Consider the following 26708-nt stretch of genomic DNA (forward strand, 5'->3'; position numbering starts at 1 on the left):
CTTTCGTCCAAGTTACATTGTCATGGTGACGGGAAAAACGCTCAGCCCGAGCAGGTACATGGTTTAGTGTGTGTGACAACAGAAAGAAAGGTTATTAAACAGTGTTACTGTCAGCCTGGACTGAAGATTGCAGCAAGCCTCATCGTCATGTGTGAGAGCACCGCGGTTCCGAGCGGGGAAGTTTACCGGCAGCTGTTCGACGCTCAGGTGGGTTTGAGGTCACACTTTACCTGAACGCCGCAACAAAGAGATTTCATTTTCATTTATTTATTTATAAAGCACATTTAAAAACAACAGGGAGTTGACCAAAGTGCTGTACAAAATAACAATTAAACAATGACATTAACAACAACAACAACAACAGGTAAGAAAATTAAAAGAAAATTAGGATAAAATAATTGGTAACTCTCATACAGTTTCGAAAGCCAGAGTAAAAAAAAAATGTTTTAAGATGCGATTTAAAAAGAGTAACAGTTGGGGCCTTTCTAATGTGGAGAGGTAGATCATCCCACATTTTCGGTGCCACAATCGGTGCCCGATCTCCTCTATGAACCATCCTAGACTTATGTAAGGTAAGGAGCAGGTGATGGCTTGATCGAAGGGCACTAGAGGGCGTATAAAGCTGCAATAGGTTGTAATAATAGTTGCTATTGTTGAAGCTACCCACAGGGGGCGCTCTGGAATCAATAAGATATACAGAGTAGAAGAAGAAGTTATCGTGGTAGAAAGAATAATAAACAGCTAGCTGAAGCTAGCACCAGGAGCAATTCTTGATGTTTTATTCATAGAGGAATAAGAACATTACATAGGTCAGACAAAAAGTCCGGTGCCTGGCCATTTAGCACTTTATAAGTCCAAAGTAAGATTTTGAATTTAATTCTAAAACGTACTGGAAGCCAATGAAGGGAAGCAAGCACCGGAGTAATATGTTGGTGTTTCTTCACACGAGTCAAAAGGCGAGCTGCAGCATTCTGTACAAGTTGGAGCCGGGCCAAGCTGGACTGACTGACACCCACATACAGTATAGTGAATTGCAGTAATCCAATTGAGATAAAACCCATCCATCCATCCATCCATCCATCCTCATCCGCTTTATCCGAGGCCGGGTCGCGGGGGCAGCAGCCTAAGCAAAGAGGCCCAGACCTCCCTCTCCCCAGCCACCTCCTCCAGCTTATCCGGGGGAATACCAAGGCGTTCCCAGGCCAGCCGAGAGATATAATCTCTCCCGGGGCCTCCTCCCGGTGGGACATGCCTGGAACACCTCACCCAGGAGGCGCCCAGGGGGCATCCTTGTCAGATGCCCGAACCACCTCAGCTGGCTCCTTTCGATGTGGAGCTGCAGCTGCTCTACTCCGAGCCCCTCCCGGATGGCCGAACTTCTCACCCTATCTCTAAGGGAGAGGCCAGCCACCCTTCGAGGAAGCTCATTTCTGCCGCTCGTATCCGCGATCTCGTTCTTTCGATCACTACCCACAGCTCGTGGCCATAGGTGAGGGTAGGGACGTAGATCGACCGGTAAATTGAGAGCTTCGCTTTTACACTCAGCTCCCTCTTCACCACGACGGACCGGTGCAGCGTCCGCATTACTGCAGCTGCAGCCCCAATCCGTCTGTCGATCTCCGGCTCCCTTCTCCCATCACTCGCGAACAAGACCCCGAGATACTTGAACTCCTCCACTTGGGGCAGGAACTCATCCCCGACCCGGAGTGGGCACTCCACCCTTTTCCGGCTGAGAACCATGGCCTCAGATTTGGAGGTGCTGATCCTCATTCCCGCTGCTTCACACTCGGCTGCGAACCGTTCCAGTGCGAGCTGGAGGCCCTCACCCGATGAAGCCAACAGAACCACATCATCTGCAAAAAGCAGAGATGAGATTCTGAGGCCACCAAAGCGAAAGCCCTCCGCCACTTGGCTGCGCCTAGAAATCCTGTCCATAAAAATTATGAACAGAACCGGAGACAAAGGGCAGCCCTGGCCTTAATGTTTTGAGATAAAACAAACGCATGAATTGCTCGTTCCAAGTTTCTAAAGGATAAAAAAGATCTCACTTTGGATCGGAGCCTTAATTTAAAAATGGACCGCTGGACAACTGAATTAATTTGTTTCTTGAATGTAAGTATGCTATCCAAGAACATGTTAGCACATGTTAGGTTACATAATTCCAAATCTGGGGCATTGAAATTACAGCTTGGTCCAAAAACAATTACCTCAGTTTTATCCTCGTTGAAGGTAAGAAAATTTGAGGCCATCCAGGTTTTCTTTCTTCATCATATCTTTATTTACTTTTTCCTTTATACAAAAAACAAACAAACAAAAAAAGACAACAAAAGACAAAAACAATTACCACAACAACAACAACAGAGAGAAAAAACAAAACAAAAAAACAAACACAATAAGCAGTCTGAGACATGTAAACGAAAAACTAATACAATATATATAATTCGGTCTACCAGTCATTTACACATTTGTCCTGACAAACTCAACCCGCCATTGGAGTGGGGCTGCCCCTCTCACTATGGTTTTCTTCAGATCATCAGGTAAGTAATCCAATAGCGGGCGCCATATATCCAAAAAAATATCTTCATTGGCACTTAATTTGCACTCAGTCTTTCCATTGGTAAAACTCTAAAGATTTCTTTATACCATATTTGTTCAGAATTGGCATAAAGTTAAAAGATTAAAACTAATAAAAAAAATGTAAAAAAAGACTTTTTCCATTTGATTATATTTTACATGATGGATTATGCAGAAAGTAGAATAGGGCTGAAAGATCTATTGCTTTATCACCTATTCAGGTTGTAAATCATGTTTTTAAAAAGTAACTAGTAACTAAGTAACGAATTACTTTTGAAAATAAGTAATCACCGAAGTAATGGGATTACTTTTTGGGGGGGGAAGTAATCAGTAATTAGTTACTGATTACTTTTTTCAAAGTAACTTGACCAACACTGGTGAATGATGCTGCAGAGCTCCAGCTGCCTGCCTGAACCAGATATGGAGGGAAGATTGAACTCACTCTTCCCTCCATATCTGGTTAAGTTTTACATTTTAAATATTATACATAAACTTGAAAAAGAAATTCTCATTAGCACAGAGCATTTGGGAGTCACCGAAGTACACATTTACAGCCATAGCAACACTAAACCATAAGGCTTGTTGCCGTTGCACATTGCACTTTGTTGATGATAAAATTTGGGCTGTGGTGTTTGTTTGTTTTTGTCTCTCTGTGTACGGACAGACTGCAAATCAATTTCCCATTGGGGACAATAAAATTACCATTGACCATTGATAACTGCCCCATGAACTGCAGACTGCAAAAAGAAAAGATATGAACATAACGATTGAAGTGTGCTGCTTGTTGCATTAATTACTGATTTTGCATGCATGCATTGATTTGATGAGGGTTAAGCATGTTTTAGAAAAAGCTGACACTTTCATACTTTGGATCATGGAGCAGAGGTAAACAAACCTTACTGACTCCTTCCCAGTAAGAAATCACAAACAGAGGCCTCAAGCAGTGGGATTTGATGCTGCAGTAGGAGCACTGTGAGCGCAGGAGGTGTGTACAGTCTGACTGTGCACACGTCCTCCTGTGTTCATACAGAACCACTTCACTGTTTCCTTCCTTCTTCCTTGAAGAGTAAAACTGACAACGTGGGCTCACTGATCAGCAGAACTCAAGATGTCTGACGAGGGCTGACATGTTCTGTTGCAGCAGTGACTGAGCTGTTTCTTGTTCTCATGTGTTTCAGGCTCAGCTGTCCAGATCTCTTCTAGCCGGATGCAGAGACACCGGGACAAATTGTCTGTCTGCTGTGGACAGCAACACACACTGCAGCACAGCCAGCAGGTGGACAGAGACACACACCACTGTTACATATCTGTACTGCATCCACTCTCTCAAAACATGTTGTGTTTTTTCCTTTAGTAGAAGGCAGCAGGCGGAACACAATGATGATGATGATGATGTCATAGATGATGTCGGCAGACTTCCAGATGCCGTGGGTTAGTGGTGCTTTTACTTCTACAACAGACATGCAATACAACAGGGTCGTAGCTAAAGTGGGTCTGGGGTGCCACTCGCCCAAAACTGTGCTGTCAAGTCATGTGCAGTCATGGCTACATACAGGGTGGACAATGGATCTAGGTTTACTTGTGTTCACTTGTTGTTTTTACCTTTTTTAGAATGCATGGCGTCTCATTGCCCACCATTCCTTAACACAACCAAAGCTGAGCCCCCAGCAGGCCCAGGTTACTATTCACAGAGGGCAAAGCAATTTTTTGTAACATTTAAAAAAGCTTTTTACTACTATAAAGCTGGGATTTAATTGTTTCTGGACAGGAAGAGAGACTACAGGGTGGGGTTTTTGGCACTTCATTTTTCAGACCTGAATGTTTGCAGCTAGATCAGCTAATCTAACAGAAACATTAAGTTAAAATGTCAATGTTCACATCACAGTCAGAAGCTTCTCTCTTTATTTTAGTTGTTGATCATCCCAGCTCTGACATCATTGAACGTCTGACAGAGAAAAAAATTCAAAAACATCAAGAGGCTCTCAAACAGCTGGATTCAGACCTGAGCCAGCTGTCTCAGGTACAATGCATCGTAGTTACACTGCACCTGAGGGCAATACATGCTGTGGTGTCACAATACATACTCTGTGTGAAATTATTGGCCACTGTCTGTCATTGTGTCAGGTGTGTGAGACTCAGGTGAAGGCCATCAGTCAGGAGCTATTGTCCAGTCTGCAGGAGGTGGATCTCAGATTGGACACCCTGAAAGTCAGAATGAATCAGCTGGAAGATCTGGAAGATGTCAGTATGCAGGTACACATGACATAAAGTTTAGAAGATCAAATACAGTTTTAAACCCGCAGATGAAGCTTGTGATTTTTTTTAAAAATCGCCAAACCTTCAGAATAATTAGACTTGGTGTGGTTGGTGGAGTGTGAAAATAATATCTTATGGGCTGGAGAAATGTGATTGGTTTTGAGAGTGTTAATTTCATGTGTGTGCAGGAGATCCACGGTCTTTGGAAGAAGGTAGAGGAAGACGTGAAGCTGAAGAAGACCACTATCGTAGAACTTAACCTCAAACTGACTGAAACTGAAAAACAACGTACTGACCAGGTCAGACTGAGCGTCACTGACACTTTTAAAATTTTACCCAAAGAAACCATTTGACACCCACAGTCAGTGGTTGAACAATAGAGGGCAGTACTGTACAGTTGTGGTCAGAAGTATACTTAAAATCTTCATAATACATTTCTTTAAACTATTTTTTTCCTATGGTGGAAGGACTATACAACAGCTTTGATGTCTTAAAAACAGAAATTGGGTCCACAAGTTTAAATTTGTTTTGGATTTTAACTAATCCAAACATTGACACAAGACTCACTTAAGTCTTTTAATAAGTGCTGCTGAAGGTTCTACATTTACAGCCTTGTAAAGAAGTGGTTGATCTATGAATTGTACATTTACACAAGTTGGGAAGGTCTCTTGGAGTCATTGGAGCACATATTAAGATGATCAGTTCAAACAAATGTTCAGATGTGCCACGACTTTAACAAGGTCTGGAAGAAGACCCAAACTATCACCCTGAGACAAGAGGAAAATGATTTAAAACCGGGTTTTACATCTTCATGGAATAATAGAGTGCTGATCACGAAAGAAGGCCCTGCTCGTTAACAGACGCTTTGAATCTTGGCTGAAATTTGCAGCTGCTCATGTGGAGTAGCCAAATGTCCCCAAGAGAAAGGTTTTATGGTCAGAGACAAAGATTGAACTATTTGGCCACGATAGCATGATGAGTAGTAAAAGTGAGGCTTTCAATCCTAAGAACACTTTATCAGCTGTCATTGATGGTGGTGGTAGTTTGATTCTCTGGGGCTGGTTTGCCCTCAGTGGTACTGGTACACAAAGTGGATAGAATAATAGAACAGCCAGTGTGTATACTGCTGAGCAGCTGTGGAGAAAAACCAAACCAAAATTCAAACTTGTGGACCACTTCCTGTTTGTTTAAGACATTAAATGATGTACATGCTGTATAATCATTCTAGAAAAAGAGCAGTTCAGTCAATGTATTTTTCTTTTTCTCATAGATCAGAGCTATTATCAGGAAGTACTACCGTGTGTTGGAGCAGATCAGTTTCCTGCATCCATCTGACATCCACAGGCTGATCCACACTGAAGCTACAGTAAGTCACTGTGACCTCTCATCTGACCTCTAACCTACATAAAATGATAAATTGCACTTCTATATCTCTGTTTGTCTCAGATGCTGAATCAGTCTATGCTAGCAAACCGTCGCAGCATTGCCCGACTGCTGCTGCTCCTCCAGGAGGAAAATCTACATAAGGAGTCGATCCTTCGTCGGCACTGGGAGGACTGTCTGAGTCACTGGAGAAGGAAAAGAGTCCACAGAATTGTAGATCAGTTCAGGTGAGTGGAGCACCATGTTATACATTGATGTGAGTTAAAGAAGCCAGAAGCTTAAAAGATTCAGGATTAGCTTGTTCAACACTCTAATCCACTTTGTTCATTTTCCCAAAGTCAGAAGAGAATTAGATTGGAATTGCTGAGTTTGGTAATCCAAAATAACTCCTCTTATGACTCTAGAAGTCATTAACTACAGAATATATCAATAATGGCAGGGCACGAAGATTCTCCTCAGCAAAGCAAGAATTCCTGTTAGGGGAGGACTGGGATTTAGACTACAGGCATTGTCACCAAAGCAACGAAAACAAAAAAGAAGGGGTGGCAAAAAGTGGCTGACAATATTAAATTTAACTTATTATAAATACAGCGCAGTCTGGGTAATCAGATACCAGAACATTTTCCGTAATTTCATCATGAAGAAAACTGAGAGACTGTGAGACATTTCAGGGTTAAATGTTTAAATAACTATCTTTACACTGTCATCCATTCCATCCATTCATCCATCCATCCATTATATCCAGAGATATCATTTCTCCAGCGTGTCCTGAGTCTGCCCTGCAGCCTCTTTACAGTGGAATGTTCCCAGATCACTTCACCCATGTAGATTGGTTGGGCAAACTCCCACATAGCTCCTTAAGATGATAAAGAGTTGGTTGTATGTTCTGGGTCCAGGATGAAAACCACATTGTTCCTCCTGTATCAGAGAATTGACGAATGAATGAACTTTCCTTTCCAGTGCCCTGGCATAGACCTTTCTAGAGAGGCTGATGAGTATTATCCCCCCGTAGTTGGAGGACACCCTCCAGTCCCCCTTCTCAAAGATGGGAATCACAACCACAGTCTGCCGATCCATAGGCATGGCCCCAGATCTCCACGCAATGTTGCAGGTGCATGTCAACCAAGACAGCCCTACAACATCCAAAGCCTTTAAGAACTAAAGGTGAACCTCACCACCGGACACTCTTCTTACAGCTCTGTCTGGAGGCCTGGCTACAGGGTTGGGCAACCCTACATGGTACACTGGTACCTTGATTTTCTTCTGTCCATAGGTGTTGACTGAATCACTCTTTATTTGGCCACTCACCAAGGACCAATTTGCCTAACATTTGTCTAACAAGGACACTATCTCAAACTGACATTGAGGTAATGTCTGCAGCTTTAATTTTTTAACTCCCAGACCCTGGACAAGTTGGAGGGCTTTTATTTCCTAATATTTTTCTATATTTGTGGTCAGTTTCAGAACTGCTGTGACAGTCAGTCCTACACCTGAAAGATCAGGCATCACTCCAAATTGTATACCATGGTAAGTTTTTGAACTGGCTGATAATCAGTAGTATTTGTGTCGTAGAGGTCTCTGCAGCAGGAATGAGGATCAGCAGCTGGCCTCAGTTCAGCAGATAAAACTAACCCAGCAAGATCTGACTGAACGGCGCCGTGACATCATTAACAAGATCAGGTAAGATCAGGTGAAAATAAACAAACATAAATCATAATCTTTTCATTGCCTGGAGATCCAGTCAGTCCAGTTTCAGTGTAATTTCTTTTGTTTTCACCCCGTGTTCTTCTTGTCAAGTCACATATTCTCTTTGTGTTTCAGCTCTCTGGTCCCACCCACCTGCTCCAAAGCTTTGGTGTCTGATTGGTTTGACCAACTAACAGATGTCAATCAGCAAATTGGTAACTGTCCTCTGGAGTCACTACTACTGATACAGTATGAGTTTCACTTTACAAACTTAAATCACTATTTGAACAGCAGAAAACATCACTGTATCACCTTCATGAAGCAGCTATGTTACCAAGTCATCCAAATCATCTGTTATCCTGCTTGTGGTAAATTGGCAGAAGCACAAGTCTGAGTTATACTATGGTGATGATAAATGTAGGTTTGTATTTGTGTGTTCAGAGCATTTCCACACTGAGCTTCTCCATCAGCTGCGTTGCTGCTTTGAACAGACATGGCAGAATCGGCTGGCGGAGGTGGAGCGCTGTAAGGTAAATGCGCTTGGTTAGCTCTGATGTAGCAGCTTTCAAATACCTTTAGTTAATAGCTGACTGCTGTCTGCAGCTACATCATCGTAGCAATGATTACATTCCAGCATACAGGCCTGTAATTTTAACCTGTCATCCTACAGGAAGTCCTCTCATCTTTGGAATTGTCAGAAGAGGAAGTGAATGACATCATCAACTCACAGCTTCTCACAGTGATTGGAGCACAGCAGAGTCAGGATGAAGAGCAGCTGGCCGCTTTAGATGTCAGTCACGTAAACCTGCCTCAGACTGTTTCTGTGCACTGTATCAGAGCATCCACGTGTTCATGCTTTCTGCTTGTCTGTCTGCAGGTGAGCAGTGACTCTGTGGCCCGTCATGCTTTCAGTCTAAGTAGAAGTGTATTTGTTGTCATGCGAGCAGCAGCATTGCTGTGGGAGACACATTGCCAAAGATTAGAGAGGAGAGATGAAAAACTACAACAAGACCTGAATGATCTCAGATGCTCACAGCAGCAGCACTTACAAGTGAGTTGCAATAAAACACAAGCAGGTAAGTCAAATAAAAACAACAAACACAATCAAGTAGTAAAAAAAAAAGAATGCTTGGACACTGCTAGCATAATGGACAGGTTTTCGACGGGGCTCCCACACAAACGCAAAGCAGGAGATGAGGCATCGCTAAATATGTTTCTAAACCAACTTCCTTCCAAGCCAAAGATTAGAAAATATGGTGACGCATATCTTCCCTTTGGCTTCACCTGCACAAGTGCCAAGGTAGGTCTCCCCTGCAGAATTGGTTTTCCCTGCGTCAGGAGCAGGCGCCGGACTCTCCAAATCACGGACAAACAGTATCCCACATTTATTGATTTTTAGTTCACAAACTTGTGATAACTAACTACTTCTGACATTTTGGACATGTTAGCTCTTTATACAGTAAAGTTACAGTGGGATACAAATAATATCAGGCTGATCCTGCCATAATTTACTCCCCCTGTCCAAATTACAGTCAAACAGCATCCCACAGTTGTTTATGTTTTTGAACCCATTTTGCACAGAGAGGCATTTTTTGAAAAATGTATTGATAGCAATGTTGAATATTATTACCCAGGAAAAAAACAACTACACGTAAAATAATTCCACCATGATGCCTCTGCCTTTCTAAATGGAGGGACAGTAACTGCGTGTGTATATGTAAGAGTGTAAAACCTGAAGATAGTAAGATTTACAGTATTTTCTCTCAATCTGCCATTCTGCAATTCATCTCATGTAAACAAAAAAGTATGTAAAAAAAGTTTGGGAACCACTGGTCTAATATAAGAATTTATTTGATGATCAGAAACGTGTAATTGTGACAAATATGAAGAAAAAAACCTCTAAGAAATCAGGAAGCGGGCAAAGTTTTTAATAGCACCTTAAAGGATTTATGTTAACAAATTACATACAGGTAAGTTACCGTCACAGGTCGACGTGGTTTTCACACTTTTGCCCAAGAGAGAGCATGACAGGTTCCCTTTTCCAACATGCTTGCTCTTATTCTATCAGAAACGGAAGATGCAAATGGATGACCTGTTAGGAGGACTCCGTCAAGAGAGCAGTGAGGATGCTCTGAAGACATCTCTGGACAAAACTATCGGTTACTTGCAGCAGATTAAGCACAGGTACTACAGGGTGCCAGCTAAGGCTAATCCCAAAGCAAAATCCAAATAAAAGTTCATTTTCTCTCCAATTTATTACAAATATTGAAATTCACAACATCCCCACCCAGTTTGTTAACATTTTGCCTTGGACCATAGCAGGGAAGCAATGTCTGTACAGTTCCCCAGGGAACAATCAATCACATCATGAAAACGCAAAGCTTAGCTGACCAACTCTGATTATTTAACATGATCATTTGTCTGATTGGCCGGAGGCGAACACAGCCATAACTTTAACTGTAAAAAGGACAGAGGTTGTGTGGGCAGGAAGAAAGGTGAATTTGAATAAAAGGTCCTAATTTTCAGTGTGTGTGTGTGTGTGTGTGTGTGTGTGCGTGCAGTTGCAATCAATTTGTCATTGATCAATGGACCCTGTTGAATCTTCACCCGTCGTGCTGTTTGGAGGAGCTTGTCTCCTACAGCAGGAACCTCAGCTCCTTCTACCACCTGAGTCACACCTACCAACCGGTAACCATAGCAGACAGACCTCACTCACTACATGTAGCCGGTAACCACAGAAACACAATTACAGTGAAACCTGAAATAGTTTGCATCGATCTGAACACATCTGACTTTTTCATTTCATTGTCCTCTAAAAAAGGTTATCATCAATTTAAGTCATGTCTCTTTTTTTCTCAGAGTCCAGGGGATTTGGAAAAGCTTGTCCAACCATCTAGCGGCCGATCCAGCCCATACCTGGGTCTGTTCTTTCACACTCATGCTCAGATACTTAAACTGGTTTTATTTAGTATTGACATGTTTATTTGTTTGTGTAGAAACCAGCTGGCAGATTGAAAGTCCTGAAACTTCACACAGCTCTCAAAATTGGCTAATTGAGGTGATGCTAATTAATGATAAACAATAATCAATTTCTGATTGATCCAGAAAATATCAATGGTTATGTGTGTGTGTGTGTGTGTGTGTGTGTGTGTGTGCGCGCGCATTTCAGGCAGGGTCCATCCTGAAGGAGATCTGTGATTTCAGCAGCTCTGTCACCTTTACCTCATCAAAAGATGTGGTCTACTCAGCTCCTGTCTTCAGATGTTCCACTCCCAACCTGCCAGTCAACCTGGAGTGGGAGACACACCTGAGCTTATTTCCTGTGGACCTCCTCCTGGACTCACTGAGCAGGTACTCACACACGCACGCTTGTATTTCCACTCTCAGTTGAAAGATCACCACCTCAAAGGCTGACTGTCTGTGTGTCAAGGTCCCGGACTCTGTTCTTGAACCACCTGGAGCAGCATTTCCACAATGTGCTCAGTTTAGCGGTTTCAATGATGAGAGACAGGAAGGAGGTGGTGCGCTCAGAGCAGGAGCTCCAACTCCAGCAGCTGAGCCCCCGACATATCAAGACCCATATATACGAGCCCCGCATGGGTAACAGACACACACAAACAATGCACAAATGTTGGTGAAAGTTAGTCAAAGGTTACAGAATTTGCTGTAACACATGCTAGTAATCATGATTCACAGAATGGATATAAAAGATGGGTTTAAACAGTGATTTCAACGTTTTTCCTACTGACATCTTAAGTTTTGAAATCAGACTTGAATGCATGAGGCTAAAAGACACCAAATCCTTTTACAAGCAAGTGCTGCCACTCAGAAATGATTTTAAAATGTCTCTAATGTCTAACTTTAACAGCCACTGACATAAATCGACAATAAAACTGCAGTTATAGAATCATCAGTGAAATTTTTTTTTGAAGCAACTCATAATAGGTTTTCCGACCTTGCCAGTTAATTATTATTATCCTCGTATAAGATTTTGTTTTTCAACTAAATGACTCACTCATGCTGGCCACTGAAAAGAATACAGGTTTAAAACTGCATCCACCCTGGAAGTAGTCTAGTTGTTTGAAGCTAACAGCTAGTGGTCCTTCAATGCTCCAGTTGCCTAAGTGACCCTGTAGCATACAGTATTTAATACCAGGCCATATTTCAATCAATTATATCTTTCACTCCCATTAGTAGCTTGCGTGGAAGTTGAGAAAAGATTATCTTGTCTGCTCAATAATCCAGGTAAGAAAGTTGATTGGTAATGGACTGATTCTTATATAGTGCTTTTCTACTCCAGCCGGAGTACTTTAGACAAGATGTCACATTCACCCAAACACTTTCTCTATACTGAGTGCTTTTTAACTACATTCACCCTGATGGATGCATCGGAGAGCAACTTGGGGTTAGTATCTTGCCCAAGGATACTTGACATGCAGACTGGAGGAGCCAGGGATTGAACCACCAACCTTCCGATCAGTAGGTGACCTGCTCAACCTCCTGAGCTACAGCCACCCACTGTTTCTCCCACTGGAAGTTCAACATCCAAAATTGTATTCAGAATCAGCTTCTTTGGGAAAAGATTACCTCTTGTCTGGATACGTCTCATTGCCAGCAGTTAAGTTAGATGCTTGAAGTCACAAAATGTCATTCACTTTCTGTAGCATCTGCTTAGCACGTCACTACCAATACCAATGTCCATCTATATTAATAGTCTGTGGTCCTTCCCATATTATTTTTACAGAAGCAGCTAGAAGCATATAGTGACAGGTTAATAATGAAAACACCTCTTAACCAAACTGTGTCTTTGTGCGTAGCTGAGCTACAGCTCCACAGACAGCATGTGGACACCCACTTTGAGGGTGTGTTGGACCTGTTGACCTCCTGTAGGATGGAATTGCAAGACCTGCAGGCCTCCATAAAGAAAAAGAACATGGAGCTTATGGTCACTTTGTCCAACATTGAGGCCAACATCCAAACAGCCAGCAGCAGTCAACAGTAAAAACTGTCTATCTGCACCTTTATGTGACTGTCAGCTTAGTGAGACCGAGACACTGACCACAGGTATGTTTCTCTGCAGTTGGGAGGCTGCTAGCACCACACTGCAGGACTGTCTGCATGGACACATCAAAGAAACGCAGGACTGGCTGACCAACTTCAGACAGACAGTCATGATAAGAATGGAGGAGGGCAGAAACAAAACAGCACAACTCCTCAGCTCCTTCAGGTAACGGCAGCTGCAGCAGACTCTTCAGCAAAACAAAGTGATCATCACCAGATGAGTGTGTTTTCCTCCTGCAGGCTGTTCAGTGAAGGAGGAGATTTTGCACCTCAGGAGCTAAAGATGTTTCAGAGAAGGGTGAGGGAGGAAACTAAGCGTATCAGCACAACTGAGGAGTCCATCTACTCTGCTCTTGAGGCTTTTGAATCCAGGAGCTTACAGAAGGTGCAATGTATTATCCTCTGTTAATTGTTACTTCTGTAAAGCACAGTTTGCATAAAATGGTCGAGTAGAGCCTGGTCGCTCTTTGGACAAAATTCCTATTTCCATCCCAATTCTCTTGCCTGGTGGCCCCATGATGACATCAAACCTAGACTATATATAAAAGATCCATATGGTCACCATTTAATTGTGGACTCAGGATTTTGAAACCTTATTCTTAGTGTTTTCACTGAGAACAGTTGGGGTCAGAAGTTACCATATTTGGACAAGAAAGTGGAATGTTCGATAGGTAGATAACAGTAACAAGCTTAGTAAGCAAACTGCATACATGAACTGTACTGGGGCAATGCTCAGACGCACATATTAGCATATTAGCTAAACAGTGGAAAGTAACACACTGGGACAATACTAGAATATCACTCACCATAAGTGAAGCACAAACATATTAGATAACTTTTATTTAGATAATTCTTTAATCCTCCAAAAGGCACCAACAATCACATTTTCTTTATTTGTATAGTTTCCCCTTTATAACAGCTTTTGCCCCTCAGTGTCCCAGGGATTCCAGGGGCTATGTTGTCAGTGGACTTTTTGCCCCCATGACAAATTGGTCCTGGGTGAGGGACCAGACAAAGAGCTATTCAAAAAGTATAAATTACACAAAACATACAGCCAAAGCAATCCAAGTTTTTCCTGGTTGGCGTTAGAGTTTGTTCCCTGTGCCTTCGGGTCGGGAAATAGGTCATAACTGTGATCTGCGGTTATGTGTCGAATGACAGTTTTTGGAGTCCCTGGGCGGGATGCTTGAGGAAGGTCCACCTGGGGACTCTGTCGTCTTACTGAGAGACTTCAACACTTGTGGGCAACGACAGTGAGACCTGGAAGGATGTGACTGGGCAGAACACTGGACCAGGTGGAAGGCTTCGACTTGAGTGGTCTCAGAATCTCATCTCTGCTTTTTGCAGATGATGCAGTTCTGTTGGCTTTATCAGGGGGTGGCCTGATAAAGCCAACAGCTGTCAATTTACTGGTATACCTACGTCCCTACCCTCATCCATGGTCACCAGCTTTCGTTAGTGGCGGAAAGAACAAGATTGCAGATACAAGCGGCGGAAATGAGCCTTGTCTAAGAGTAGCTGGCCTCTCTCTTAGAGATAGGGTGATGAGTTGGGCCATCGGGGAGGGGCTCAGAGTAGAGCTGCTACTCCTCTAAATTGAAAGGACCCAGTCTCTTTGATAGCTAGGAACATGCTACTGTAGGCCCTATGTCCAATAATCTGGTTTTTATTGGTGTTTTTTGGAATAATCTGAAAAACAATATTGCTTTCTTACACTATTGTCAATGTCCAGGTCGCTGTGTACATCTTTTACAGTGGGGCAAAAAAGTATTTAGTCAGCCACCGATTGTGCAAGTTCCCCCACCTAAAATAAGATAAGATAAGATAAGATAAGATAAGATAAGATAACCTTTATTAGTCCCACACGTGGGAAATTTGTTTTGTCACAGCAGGAGTGGACAGTGCAAAAGTTACGGGGCAAAAATTAGAATACAATAAGAATAAATACAGTACACAACTGTACAGAATAGAATAAAATAAAATACTATATACAGTAGAATAAAATAAAATAAATATACAATAAGATAAAAATAGAATACAAATACAAATACTATATACAAATGATGACAGAGGCCAGTAATTTGCACCAGAGGTACACTTCAACTGTGAGAGACAGAATGTGAAAAAAAAATCCATGAATCCACATGGTAGGATTTGTAAAGAATTTATTCGTAAATCAGGGTGGAAAATAAGTATTTGGTCAATAACAAAAATACAACTCGATACTTTGTAACATAACCTTTGTTGGCAATAACAGAGGTCAAACGTTTACTATAGGTCTTTACCAGGTTTGCACACACAGTAGCTGGTATTTTGGCCCATTCCTCCATGCAGATCTTCTCGAGAGCAGTGATGTTTTGGGGCTGTCGCCGAGCAACACGGACTTTCAACTCCCGCCACAGATTTTCTATGGGGTTGAGGTCTGGAGACTGGCTAGGCCACTCCAGGACTTTCAAATGCTTCTTACGGAGCCACACCTTTGTTGCCCGGGCGGTGTGTTTTGGATCATTGTCATGTTGGAAGACCCAGCCTCGTTTCATCTTCAAAGTTCTCACTGATGGAAGGAGGTTTTGGCTCAAAATCTCACGATACATGGCCCCATTCATTCTGTCCTTAACACGGATCAGTCGTCCTGTCCCCTTGGCAGAAAAACAGCCCCATAGCATGATGTTTCCACCCCCATGCTTCACAGTAGGTATGGTGTTCTTGGGATGCAACTCAGTATTCTTCTTCCTCCAAACACGACGAGTTGAGTTTATACCAAAAAGTTCTACTTTGGTTTCATCTGACCACATGACATTCTCCCAATCCTCTGCTGTATCATCCATGTGCTCTCTGGCAAACTTCAGACGGGCCTGGACATGCACTGGCTTCAGCAGCGGAACACGTCTGGCACTGCGGGATTTGATTCCCTGCCGTTGTAGTGTGTTACTGATGGTGATCTTTGTTACTTTGGTCCCAGCTCTCTGCAGGTCATTCACCAGGTCCCCCCGTGTGGTTCTGGGATCTTTGCTCACCGTTCTCATGATCATTTTGACCCCACGGAATGAGACCTTGCGTGGAGCCCCAGATCGAGGGAGATTATCAGTGGTCTTGTATGTCTTCCATTTTCTGATGATTGCTCCCACAGTTGGTTTTTTCACACCAAGCTGCTTGCCTATTGTAGATTCACTCTTCCCAGTCTGGTGCAGGTCTACAATACTTTTCCTGGTGTCCTTCGAAAGCTCTTTGGTCTTGGCCATGGCGGAGTTTGGAGTCTGACTGTTTGAGGCTGTGGACAGGTGTCTTTTATACAGATGATGAGTTCAAACAGGTGCCATTCATACAGGTAACGAGTGGGGGACAGAAAAGCTTCTTACAGAAGACGTTACAGGTCTGTGAGAGCCAGAGATTTTCCTTGTTTGAGGTGACCAAATACTTATTTTCCACCCTAATTTACGAATAAATTCTTTACAAATCCTACCATGTGAATTCATGGATTTTTTTTTTCACATTCTGTCTCTCACAGTTGAAGTGTACCTCTGGTGCAAATTACTGACCTCTGTCATCATTTTAAGTGGGGGAACTTGCACAATCGGTGGCTGACTAAATACTTTTTTGCCCCACTGTGTATACAGTATAGATCGTGAATATAATGTGTTTATATCTGGTTGTCAGCAAAGCAGATTCTTGGGTCTTTACCTTTAATTAATTAATTAATTAATTAATTAATTAATTAATTAATTAATTAATTAATTAATTAATTAATAGAACAATATAGAAAAAGTCCAAGCAACTAGAGAGATAAGTAGTAATAGTAATAAGTTTTAAAGTGGAATGATATGTGAGACCACTAAATGTCTGGCAGGTAGAAACTGAATTTTTTCACATGATATTTATGGTAGCAATACTCTATGCACACTAGTGGAGACTCCAGAGGTAGTTCTGGTGTTCAACATTAAACAGTCTAATGATATTTTGCAGGTGAAAGAAGTGTCGGCTCCCTTGGAAGAGAAACTGTCCTTTTTGAAGTCTGAGGTGAAATTTATTGAGGACGCCCAGAAAATGATCACCAGCACACAAGTTCACATCAAAGCTGAGGTGCCCATCTCTCTCTCTCTGTCTGCTTGTCTCTCTCCGTCTTTGCTGGTTGTTTATTAATACTGTTGGGCCCGTCCAGGCTGCCAGAAGTAACCACCAGCAGACTGTTATCAGCAAAAGACTGGAGGACCTGAGGAAGATGTTGGATGACACACAGGTAGTAAGGTAGCTGGGAGATTTGACTGTGCAGTGACAAAGTTATATTGCAGCTGGAAGAACAGTGGCCCATAAATACAAGAGGTAATCAAAAATGTCCAAGAACAGGACCAATTAAAACCAAAAGGCTTACCTGATATGAATTTGAGTGATCTCAGACTCGTGGTCATCTTTTTGTGCACCTCTGAAACAGAAGCTTATATTTTTTTTATTTCCACAAGTTTGAGGGCTGTGGTGAAACTGCAAAGAACACAGTGTACGTGGTCAGAACTTCCAGGAAACAATTCTGAAAAGCAGGTTTGCTGGATGCTGTCAGGACATGTTTGAGAAGATGACAATGGAGATGATCTAATCCAGATATAATATGAACATTGGCTAATTGAACAGGGCTGGTAGGAATAAAAGCAGGAAAATGGGAAAACTGGTAGATTTAAAAGAGGCAAGAATGAACAGTACAAACTCCACCAAAACTGCACATAATTAAACAAAAGCCACAGAAAAAAAATCTGTGTCCATACTTATAGTAGTAACATAACATTATTTTTTCACCCCTGGTCAAATGACTACTGTTATTACTCCTATTCAGTTACTGTACAGAGGACTGTAGTACTTATACCAAAGAACAAGAGCTCCAACGTGAATATTTTCTCTATATGCAGCTGTCTCCAGATCAGGTTTGTTCCTTCCTGTCATCAATCAATAAAGAACTCAGGGAGTGCTGTCAGTACCTGGATTTGAGTTTGGTATGTCACTTCCTATCCACCACCTGTTGCCTTGTTTTTCTGCACTGCTTCTCTTCTTTCTAGGCTGCATGGGGTCTATGCCCTCATCTTCTATTTTTCTTCTGCCTTTTGCAGACAGTCTTGACCCGGTCTATTTTCTTTCCATGTGGATTAATTTTTCAATTTTGTGTTCAGGACTCTGCACTGGAGGAAAGCCTTGCTTTGTCAGGTCACCATAAATCCAGGAAGCAGGTCCTGCTAAACCTGTCTCCTGGTTTACTGCAGCCAAACAAAACAAATATGGACCCCCTTGATGATCCTGTTGTGGGGATCATCAGGTCCTTGAACAGGTATATATGTGGAGGTCCATTTAAGTTAACTTTGGGTTGATGGGGCTGCTCTAATTTTCAGAGTTGAAAATCCAACTTCCAGTTGAAAATTCTAACTCGGAACTCAGACATTACAACTTCCAACTTTAATAGAAGGCACTAATAATCCTGCTGCTGCAGGAACAAGATTACTGCTGGTTGTGTGATACTCTTTGATTATGCAGACAAAAAATGTTTCACCCCCTTATTTCTGTCCAACACCCAAACATACAGGATTAGTTGCCAAGATCCAGCAAAGGAAAGAGAACGGAGACAAAGGATATCTTCTGGTAAAGTACAAACATTTGTTTCCTTTTTCATTCTGACGGAAATATGTCTTTTTTCTCAGTAGTGTTGCAGAGAGTTGCACATAAACTACTTCACCACTCATACAACCTGTAGGCAGCTTAGTGCAGTTCACTGTTTTTCTTTTTAAAAACTGGTCACAGGATTGAACTTGTATTGCTAACTTATTCTAGCATTACAATAGAATTTGCCTTAACTTCTATTGTGTAGAGCACTTTTACAGTGGTTTTAGCTTTCACCAGGTTATCTCAGACCTCGCTGGGCTGAGTAGGTTTATGGTGAGGATCAGGATTTCTTTCAATTCATCCATCCATCCATCCATCCATCCATCCATCCATTCGCTTCCGCTTATCCTTTTCAGGGTTGTGGCGACCCTGGACAGGTCGCCAGTCTGTTGCAGGGCTAACACACAGGGACAGACAACCATTTGCACTCACATTCATTCGCACATTCACACCTAGTGACAATTTAGATTATCCAATTAATCTATCCCCACAAGCTGCATGTCTTTGGATGGTGGGAGGAAGCCAGAGTACCCGGAGGGAACCCACGCAAACACGGGGAGAACATGCAAACTCCTTCTTTCAATTCAATTCAATTTTATTTATATAGCGCTAAATCACAACAAAAGTCGCCTCAAGGCGCTTCATAGATACAGAGAAAAACCCAACAATCATATGACTCCCTATGAGCAAGCACTTTGGCGACAGTGGGGAGGAAAAACCCTTTTAACAGGAAGAAACCTCCGGCAGAACCAGGCTCAGGGAGGGGCGGGGCCATCTGCTGCGACCGGTTGGGGTGAGAGAAGGAAGACAGGATAAAAGACATGCTGTGGAAGAGAGACAGAGGTTAATAACAGATATGATTCAATGCAGAGAGGTCTATTAACACATAGTGAGTGAGAAAGGTGACTGGAAAGGGAAAACTCAATGCATCATGGGAATCCCCCCGGCAGCCTATGTCTATTGCAGCATAACTAAGGGAGGATTCAGGGTCACCTGGTCCAGCCCTAACTATATGCTTTAGCAAAAAGGAAAGTTTTAAGCCTAATCTTAAAAGTAGAGATTGTGTCTGTCTCCCGAATCCAAACTGGAAGCTGGTTCCACAGAAGAGGGGCCTGAAAACTGAAGGCTCTCCCTCCCATTCTACTTTTAAATACTCTAGGAACAACAAGTAGGCCTGCAGTGCGAGAGCGAAGTGCTCTAATAGGGTGATATGGTACTACAAGGTCATTAAGATAAGATGGGGCCTGATAATTTAAGACCTTGTATGTGAGGAGCAGGATTTTGAATTCAATTCTGGATTTAACAGGAAGCCAATGAAGGGAAGCCAAAACAGGAGAAATATGCTCTCTCTTTCTAGTCCCTGTCAGTACTCTTGCTGCAGCATTTTGGATTAGCTGAAGGCTTTTCAGTGAGTTTTTAGGACATCATGATAATAATGAATTGCAGTAGTCCAGCCTGGAAGTAATAAATGCATGAACTAGTTTTTCAGCGTCACTCTGAGACAGGATATTTCTAACTTTAGAGATGTTGCGCAAATGGAAGAACGCAGTCTTACATATTTGTTTAATATGTGCGTTGAAGGACATGTCCTGGTCAAAAATGACTCCAAGGTTCCTCACAGCGTTACTGGAGGCCAAGGTAATGCCATCCAGAGTAAGAATCTGGTTAGATGCCATATTTCTAAGATTTTCAGGGCCGAGTACAATAACCTCAGTTTTATCTGAATTAAGAAGCAGAAAGTTAGCGGCCATCCAGGTCTTTATGTCTTTAACCAGTGTGTGAATGGGTGGATGACTGGTTGTGTAAAGCACTATACAAATACAGGCCATTTACCATTTAAGACATTTCTGCAGTTTAACTAATTGGTGTGTATTATCTGGCTTGCTAGATAGATAGAGTTGGGTGTCATCTGCATAGCAGTGAAAATTTATGCTATGTCTTCTAATGATGCTGCCTAAGGGAAGCATGTATAGTGTAAACAGAATTGGTCCTAGCACTGAACCCTGTGGAACTCCATAATTAACCTCAGTGTGTGAAGAGGACTCTCCATTTACATGCACAAATTGAAGTTTATTAGATAGATATGATACAAACCACTGCTGCGCAGTACCTGTAATACCTACAGCATGATCTAATCGCTCTAATAGGATATTATGGTCAACAGTATCGAATGCTGCACTAAGGTCTAGCAGGACAAGCACAGAGATGAGTCCACTGTCAGAGGCCATAAGAAAATCATTTGTAACCTTCACTAAAGCTGTTTCTGTGCTGTGATGAGCTCTGAAACCTGACTGAAACTCAGTCATATCCTTAGTAAAAAAAAAAAACTTTCACGAACTGAAAACTTTCAAATGAAGTATTTTGGCATTACAGTTTTTCATTTGTGTGTTCAGCGTAACCAAAGACTATATAAACAAGGTGTGTGTCTGTGTGTCAGCCTTTCTTAACATACCCTTAAGCCTGGATGATTAACTGGTGACTGAAGGGCTTCACACATTGAATGCATAAAATCAATATGAATATTTTGTGCATTCTAAATATTTTTCAGACAAAGCTATTCTTTGTGCATCTGTTCACACTGACCGCGTTATTTCACTGGGACACATTTTTGGCATTTATTTTTTCAAACCAACCTTCATTTTTTTGGACCCAAATAAACAGATCTGACCGCAGACTGCATTTGGAAACAAATGCCCTCATAGCTCAAACGCACACCAGTACTGACTACTAGAGAGATGGAAATAGAAAAATAATTCTGTTTTACTTCAGACATACAGCTATACGCTGCTCCAGGTCATGCTGCCTACTTGTGAGAATTGGATGAACCCAGAATCTCAGTTTCTTACTTTTCTTGTTTAGAAACGTCAGAACCAGCTCATCATGACTTGCTGTCAACTTATTTTCTTTTAAAGTGCGTTTTTTTGAGGAGGAATTTTCCACAAAATGTGTTCGGTGTGTATATATGTTATACAGCAAGTTTGGATCTGGAAAATTCTCAATTTCGTGTTGTTGGTTTTTTGCAATGCGTTTGGTGTTTAACAGCCAACCCAGTTCAGACTGACAGCATGTTGTGTTTCTGCAGGTCTGAATCCTATCCAGCTTCAGCAGAGACAAGATTCTGTCAATGCACCGAGGTAAACACATGTAGAAACATGATACATTGCAACTCATCTGAACATCAATGTCATTTTATTTATGGTCGCAAACATAACAACACTGACAGCCATTTTACTTTCTTGATATGTCATCATCACTGATGACCTTACACCCAGATTGTATAATTTTTTATTATTTTTAAATACTATCTAAGTCTTTCTAACTGTCATACTGTAATGTCATACACTAATACTTCTAGTATTATTATCCTAGTATATTGCCCCGAAACCTAACCTTATGTTTTGGTGAAAAATAAAGTTAAACTTCTTTGGAATAATATAAATATTTTAGAAGTGTGTCGAATACAATTATTTTTTGTTCTCTTATTGCCAAGACCTATTTCCATAAGTCACAAATCTCATAATCTGGTACATTAGGATAATGGAGTAAGGGATACTATATCCCTAACAGAATTCCACAGTTGACTAACACATGTCCTATTTTTAGAGGAAAATGGGGTTTGCCAAGACTAGGGAGAAGAATTGTAGGGTTAGGGTTACCCAAATCAAATGGTGTTAGCTGATCCGTTCTGTCCCCTTCCTTCAAACATGGTCATGTGAGGTTTAAGGTTAGCTGTAGACAAAATGGCAAATTTGAGGATTCATATTAAGGTCATTTTTAGTACAATAACCACTAATAGATATATGTTATAGATAATCTATGACTTGTTTGTCCTATTTTATTTTTAACCTGTGTTTGTATTTCAGTGTAAAGAGGGGCGCCAGGTTTATCAGGACTGATATCAGGCATGAGAGAAGGTTCCAGATTTTTGGACCCGAACCAGATCAGAGTGCACAGTGAGTCCCAACTGATTCAGATCTGATGTGTAGCTTATGGAATGTTCTAGTTCCATTATGATATTTCTGCATTTCAGGTCTTTTAGCTCCAAAGTTAATTTGGCGTTGTGGAAAGCCAATGACATTCTCCTGCAGCTTGCTGAGGTAACATAAACATGACTGAGGGGAAATCCTATCCCTAACAGTTTCCTGAAAACCACAGAGCACTCGATAATTAAATTATTTTCTGATGCTAAGGTTCCACTTTAACTTCACACTGATCCACATCATCTCACTTGATGTTATCATTGGTCCAAACTGAATTCAAATTGACCTCAACCTGCACAAACTAACACGAACCTTTCGCTTGTCCATCCATCAGGACTTTTATCGCAGTGAGCGTCTAAGCTGTTTCCAGCTTCTTCCTGACTCCTTGGACCAATGGATTGAGAACACGCAGCAGAAGCTGGTGGGATACCACGAGCAGGCAAGCAGGTTTCTGGACACCAGCAGAGATGGTACCCATTCAGTAATACAACAATTTTCTGTCCATCTTTTTGATGACTAACATTTCTATAATTTTACACTGTAATCTGGCTGAGGCCTTAATCTTGTCCTAATCTGAACTCTAACAGTCCTTTGAAGATCTGGTCCAAACAGATGCTAGATGAAAATATCCAGCCTTCCTTTATATACATAGTTGGATTTTCTCCGTTCTGAACTCAGCAACCTTGGGTGAGGTAAATTAAAAACTCCTTAGTGGCAGGACCACTGGAGTGGATGAGATTTGCCCTGAACTCCAGTGCAATAGTTACACCCTTTTGCACATGCTCAGTAAAATGACAACTGATAAAGTTTAACAGGTTAGAGTGTAACTTAAACCAGTCCCAAAGAGTGGACTAAAACGACAGTTGCCAGGTTTAAATTATTTATTGCAAGCTGCCTGATACAGAGAAAGCAACTGTGGAGGGGAGTGAATAGGCAGGTTTTGGACACAACATCTGGACTAGCAACCTTCCCAGAGCATAGTCTTCCTAGTTCCAATCCCACCTTTGTCTCTGTGACAGACAATGGTGGAAGAACAGGTGTGAGATAGGAAATAGCTGCCATATTAGAGATGCAGGGAGACGTGGGAGCTGTGGTTGAGAAGCACACAATTGGAGGAGTTGCACTGAAGATGCCCACGTGTTGAAAAGAATTAGGAGAAAGTGATGGAGGAGCAGCAGTGGATGTAGGTGTGACCACACAGTAAAATCAATTGAAGAACTGGTTGAGTTCATCAGCTCTACCCACTTCACCCAGGAGTGGCTGTCTTTTGTTTTTGCTGTAGCCAGAGATGGTGTTGATTGCTCTCCACACCTCACAGATGTTGTTGGGCTGTAGATTCCTTTTTGTATTTCACTTTTGCCATTTTCAGTCTCTCCTTCAGCTCATGATGCACATGTTTGAGCTGTTCTATGTCACCATCTCTAAAAGCTATATTTTTCCCATGTCCCAAAACAAAAACTACAGAATTAGAACAGACACATGAGAGATACAAACAGGAACATCAGGCTGAACTTATATATCTTAGAAAGATACAAATATCTCAAAGCAGTCACACAGAATAAGCACCTAAAAATTTTATACACACTGTCTGTCTCTACCTGTCTATGGGTCAGATGTGGTGAAGCAGCTGTCTGTGTTCGAGGAGCTGCTACTTTTATCACCTGCAGTTTTGATCAGTGACCATGAGCGACAGCATGGGTCGGGGCTCAGAGAGGAAGTGGCGAGACTCACAGAGAAACTGGAGAAGACTCTGGCAGCCAGTGAGAAGGAGAAGGTGTGAAGCTGTGATGCAGAAGGCTCTGATACAGACAGTAAAGATCTGCAAGCTGACTGGTTTCTATGTGTCTGGTTGTCAGAGTGTGAACATAGGTCAGCTGCGAACGTCTCTCGGGGAGGATGAGCTGGAGATGCTGAACAGCAGAGAAGAGCTGAGACAGCAGCAGCTACACAGCACTATCTCCAGTGCACACCTTGAGCTGCAGGTATGTGACAGTGGCACCAGATAACACCTTTCTAATCTGCAGTCTCACTTTGAGTGTGCATTTTATTATTGAATGCAGGAATGTGTGAGAGGCAGAGGGGAGGAGTTTGTTACATCACTGGCTTCTCTGACAGAGAAGCTGCTCCATCAGATGAATGACCTCTTTAGCCCTGCAGGTAACCTTTACTCATTTGTACCATCATAATGGCTGTGTGTGTGTGCATGTGTGTGTGTGCAGAGATGCTTACCTTAAGCTGTAATGGACATATTATAAACATCTGTTCAGTTAGGCTATAAATCATAGATGATCACCTGCCTGACGTGCTGCAAGTAATGGAGCCTACATAGCAATTTCCCTGTGGTAATTAGCACCAAGACATCAGACCTTGGAATAGTCGCTTAGGCTCATATGTAAAAAGATGGCAGTGTTGTCAAGTTTTTGAATAGTTTTTTATTGGAGTTTATTGATGATTCCAATAAAATGACCTTGGAAATGTAAGTTTGTCTGAGCGATCGGATTTAAATGGCATCCATCAGGCAGGTGCCCAAGAACATAATGATTGCTCTGCCAGAGCTCCAGCATTGCTCTGTAGAGAGACAAGAACCTTCCAGGAGTACAACCATTTCTGCAGCACTCCACCAATCAGCCCTGGGCTGACAGAAGTGACTCAGCAGTCAAATGCACATGGCAGCCTGCCTGGAGTTTGCTGAAAAACCATATGAAGGATGCTCAGCCCATGAGAAACAAAGTTCTCTGGCTTTGGGACCACTCTGTCAATGTCCTTGAGTTGTTCAGCCACAGACCAGACTTGAACCCAATTGAACATCTCTGGAGAGATCTGAAAATGTGCACCAATCCTTCAAATCCCACCTGATGAAACATGAGAGGTTCTGCAAAGAAAATTTGGAGTAGCTACCCCAAAATATGTGTACCATGCTTGTAGCATCATACTCAAAAAAGACTTCAAACTGTAATTGCTGCCAAAGCTGCTTCAACAAAGTATTGAGCAAAGATTGTGGGGTATTGTGTGTAGAATTTTGAGGTGAAAAGGCTGTTACATTCCAAAATGTGAAACAAGTGAAGTGAATACTTTCTGGATAAAGTCACTAAAATTTAAAAGCATCTGAATGGTGATTTCCCACGTGCATTTTATATATCTGGGTAACCAATGAAATTAAAGTTTATTTATATAGTGCTTAAAAATTTCTGCCCAGATAAGTTCCCAGATGCATTTCAAGATGAGTACTTCCAAAACAACTTTGAATAATTTTTATGTTTAACCTGTTTCCATAGAAACTGGTACAGCAACAGCACGACAGCAGACGTGTGGTGCTGTTACTGTAGAAGCAGCATCTGAAACAGGAAGCAGACCAAGCGCTGAAAATAGGTAACCTTTGACCTCTGACCTGCATGTTACCCCTGGCAGTACAGATGTTTGTGACTAGAGAAGAAACTATAGTCAATTTAAAGTGTGTGTGTGTGTGTGTGTGTGTGTGTGTGTGTGTGTGTGTGTGTGTGTGTGTGTGTGTGTGTGTGTGGACATGACAACCAACAGCACAGGTGACCTGCCATCTTCTCATACTACGGTAACAACAGTTTCGATCGCTACATCCAAGTGGACCCCAGGACATGTGACTGTTATGGAGCAAAGAAACACTGCTATGAAGGTGTGTATACACACACACACACACACACACACACAAACAAAATGACACATGTAATTAATGTTTGTGTGTGTGTGTGTGTGTGTGTCAGCGGTTTGAGCAAGTGGTCAAGTTGGAACTGTTGCTCTCAGACGACATGAAACGAAGACAGCTGAGCGGACAGCAGAGCTGGAACACACACTGGAGACAACAGATACACTCTCTGAAACTGATACAGAAGCCAACATAGCAGCAGCTGACTGAAAGTTTTTGGTGTAGGCTGTGATGACATTTACTGCATTTAATGTTTGTTAATAAAACAGAGAAGAAGAAAAACTTCCTGACATCAGTTGTTGTTTTTTTCTACCAGCAGCAGAGTCATGAACATCTGACCACCTACATCAGCCGTGCAAGAGAAGCAGAATGAGAGCCTTCCCATAACCAGACATATGTCGACACCTGAACACATTTTACTCTGAATGTGACAAAGCACTAACTTGAAACAT

At 42.0% G+C, this 26708-nt stretch overlaps 1 protein-coding gene across 7 annotated transcripts; it reads left to right on the forward strand.

The window, feature by feature from the left end:
- Positions 1-17: 17 nt before the first annotated feature.
- ccdc180 (coiled-coil domain containing 180) lies at positions 18-26538 on the forward strand. Of its 7 annotated transcripts, none has more exons than XM_026188380.1 (38): positions 18-207; positions 3753-3850; positions 3929-4005; positions 4485-4594; positions 4699-4827; positions 5019-5129; positions 6101-6196; positions 6277-6440; positions 7786-7893; positions 8035-8114; positions 8341-8429; positions 8570-8689; positions 8777-8950; positions 9968-10083; positions 10461-10587; positions 10759-10819; positions 10896-10957; positions 11069-11250; positions 11330-11499; positions 12717-12897; positions 12980-13126; positions 13201-13345; positions 16924-17040; positions 17120-17197; positions 17856-17939; positions 18114-18268; positions 18521-18576; positions 21457-21549; positions 21680-21731; positions 22461-22550; positions 22628-22694; positions 22912-23047; positions 24191-24351; positions 24434-24559; positions 24638-24734; positions 25853-25946; positions 26115-26226; positions 26315-26538. In XM_026188380.1, the coding sequence occupies exons 1-38, from the start codon at positions 148-150 to the stop codon at positions 26450-26452; spliced, it is 4263 nt and encodes a 1420-aa protein (XP_026044165.1). In that variant the 5' UTR covers positions 18-147; the 3' UTR covers positions 26453-26538. The 7 variants fall into 7 exon arrangements, with proteins under 7 accessions (XP_026044165.1, XP_026044167.1, XP_026044166.1 ...); XM_026188382.1 differs by having other exon boundaries at positions 4699-4815; XM_026188381.1 differs by having other exon boundaries at positions 3932-4005.
- The last annotated feature ends 170 nt before the right edge of the window (positions 26539-26708 follow it).

Source organism: Astatotilapia calliptera, chromosome 12 (genome assembly GCF_900246225.1).
Source record: "Astatotilapia calliptera chromosome 12, fAstCal1.2, whole genome shotgun sequence".
NCBI classification, from domain to species: Eukaryota; Metazoa; Chordata; class Actinopteri; order Cichliformes; family Cichlidae; genus Astatotilapia; species Astatotilapia calliptera.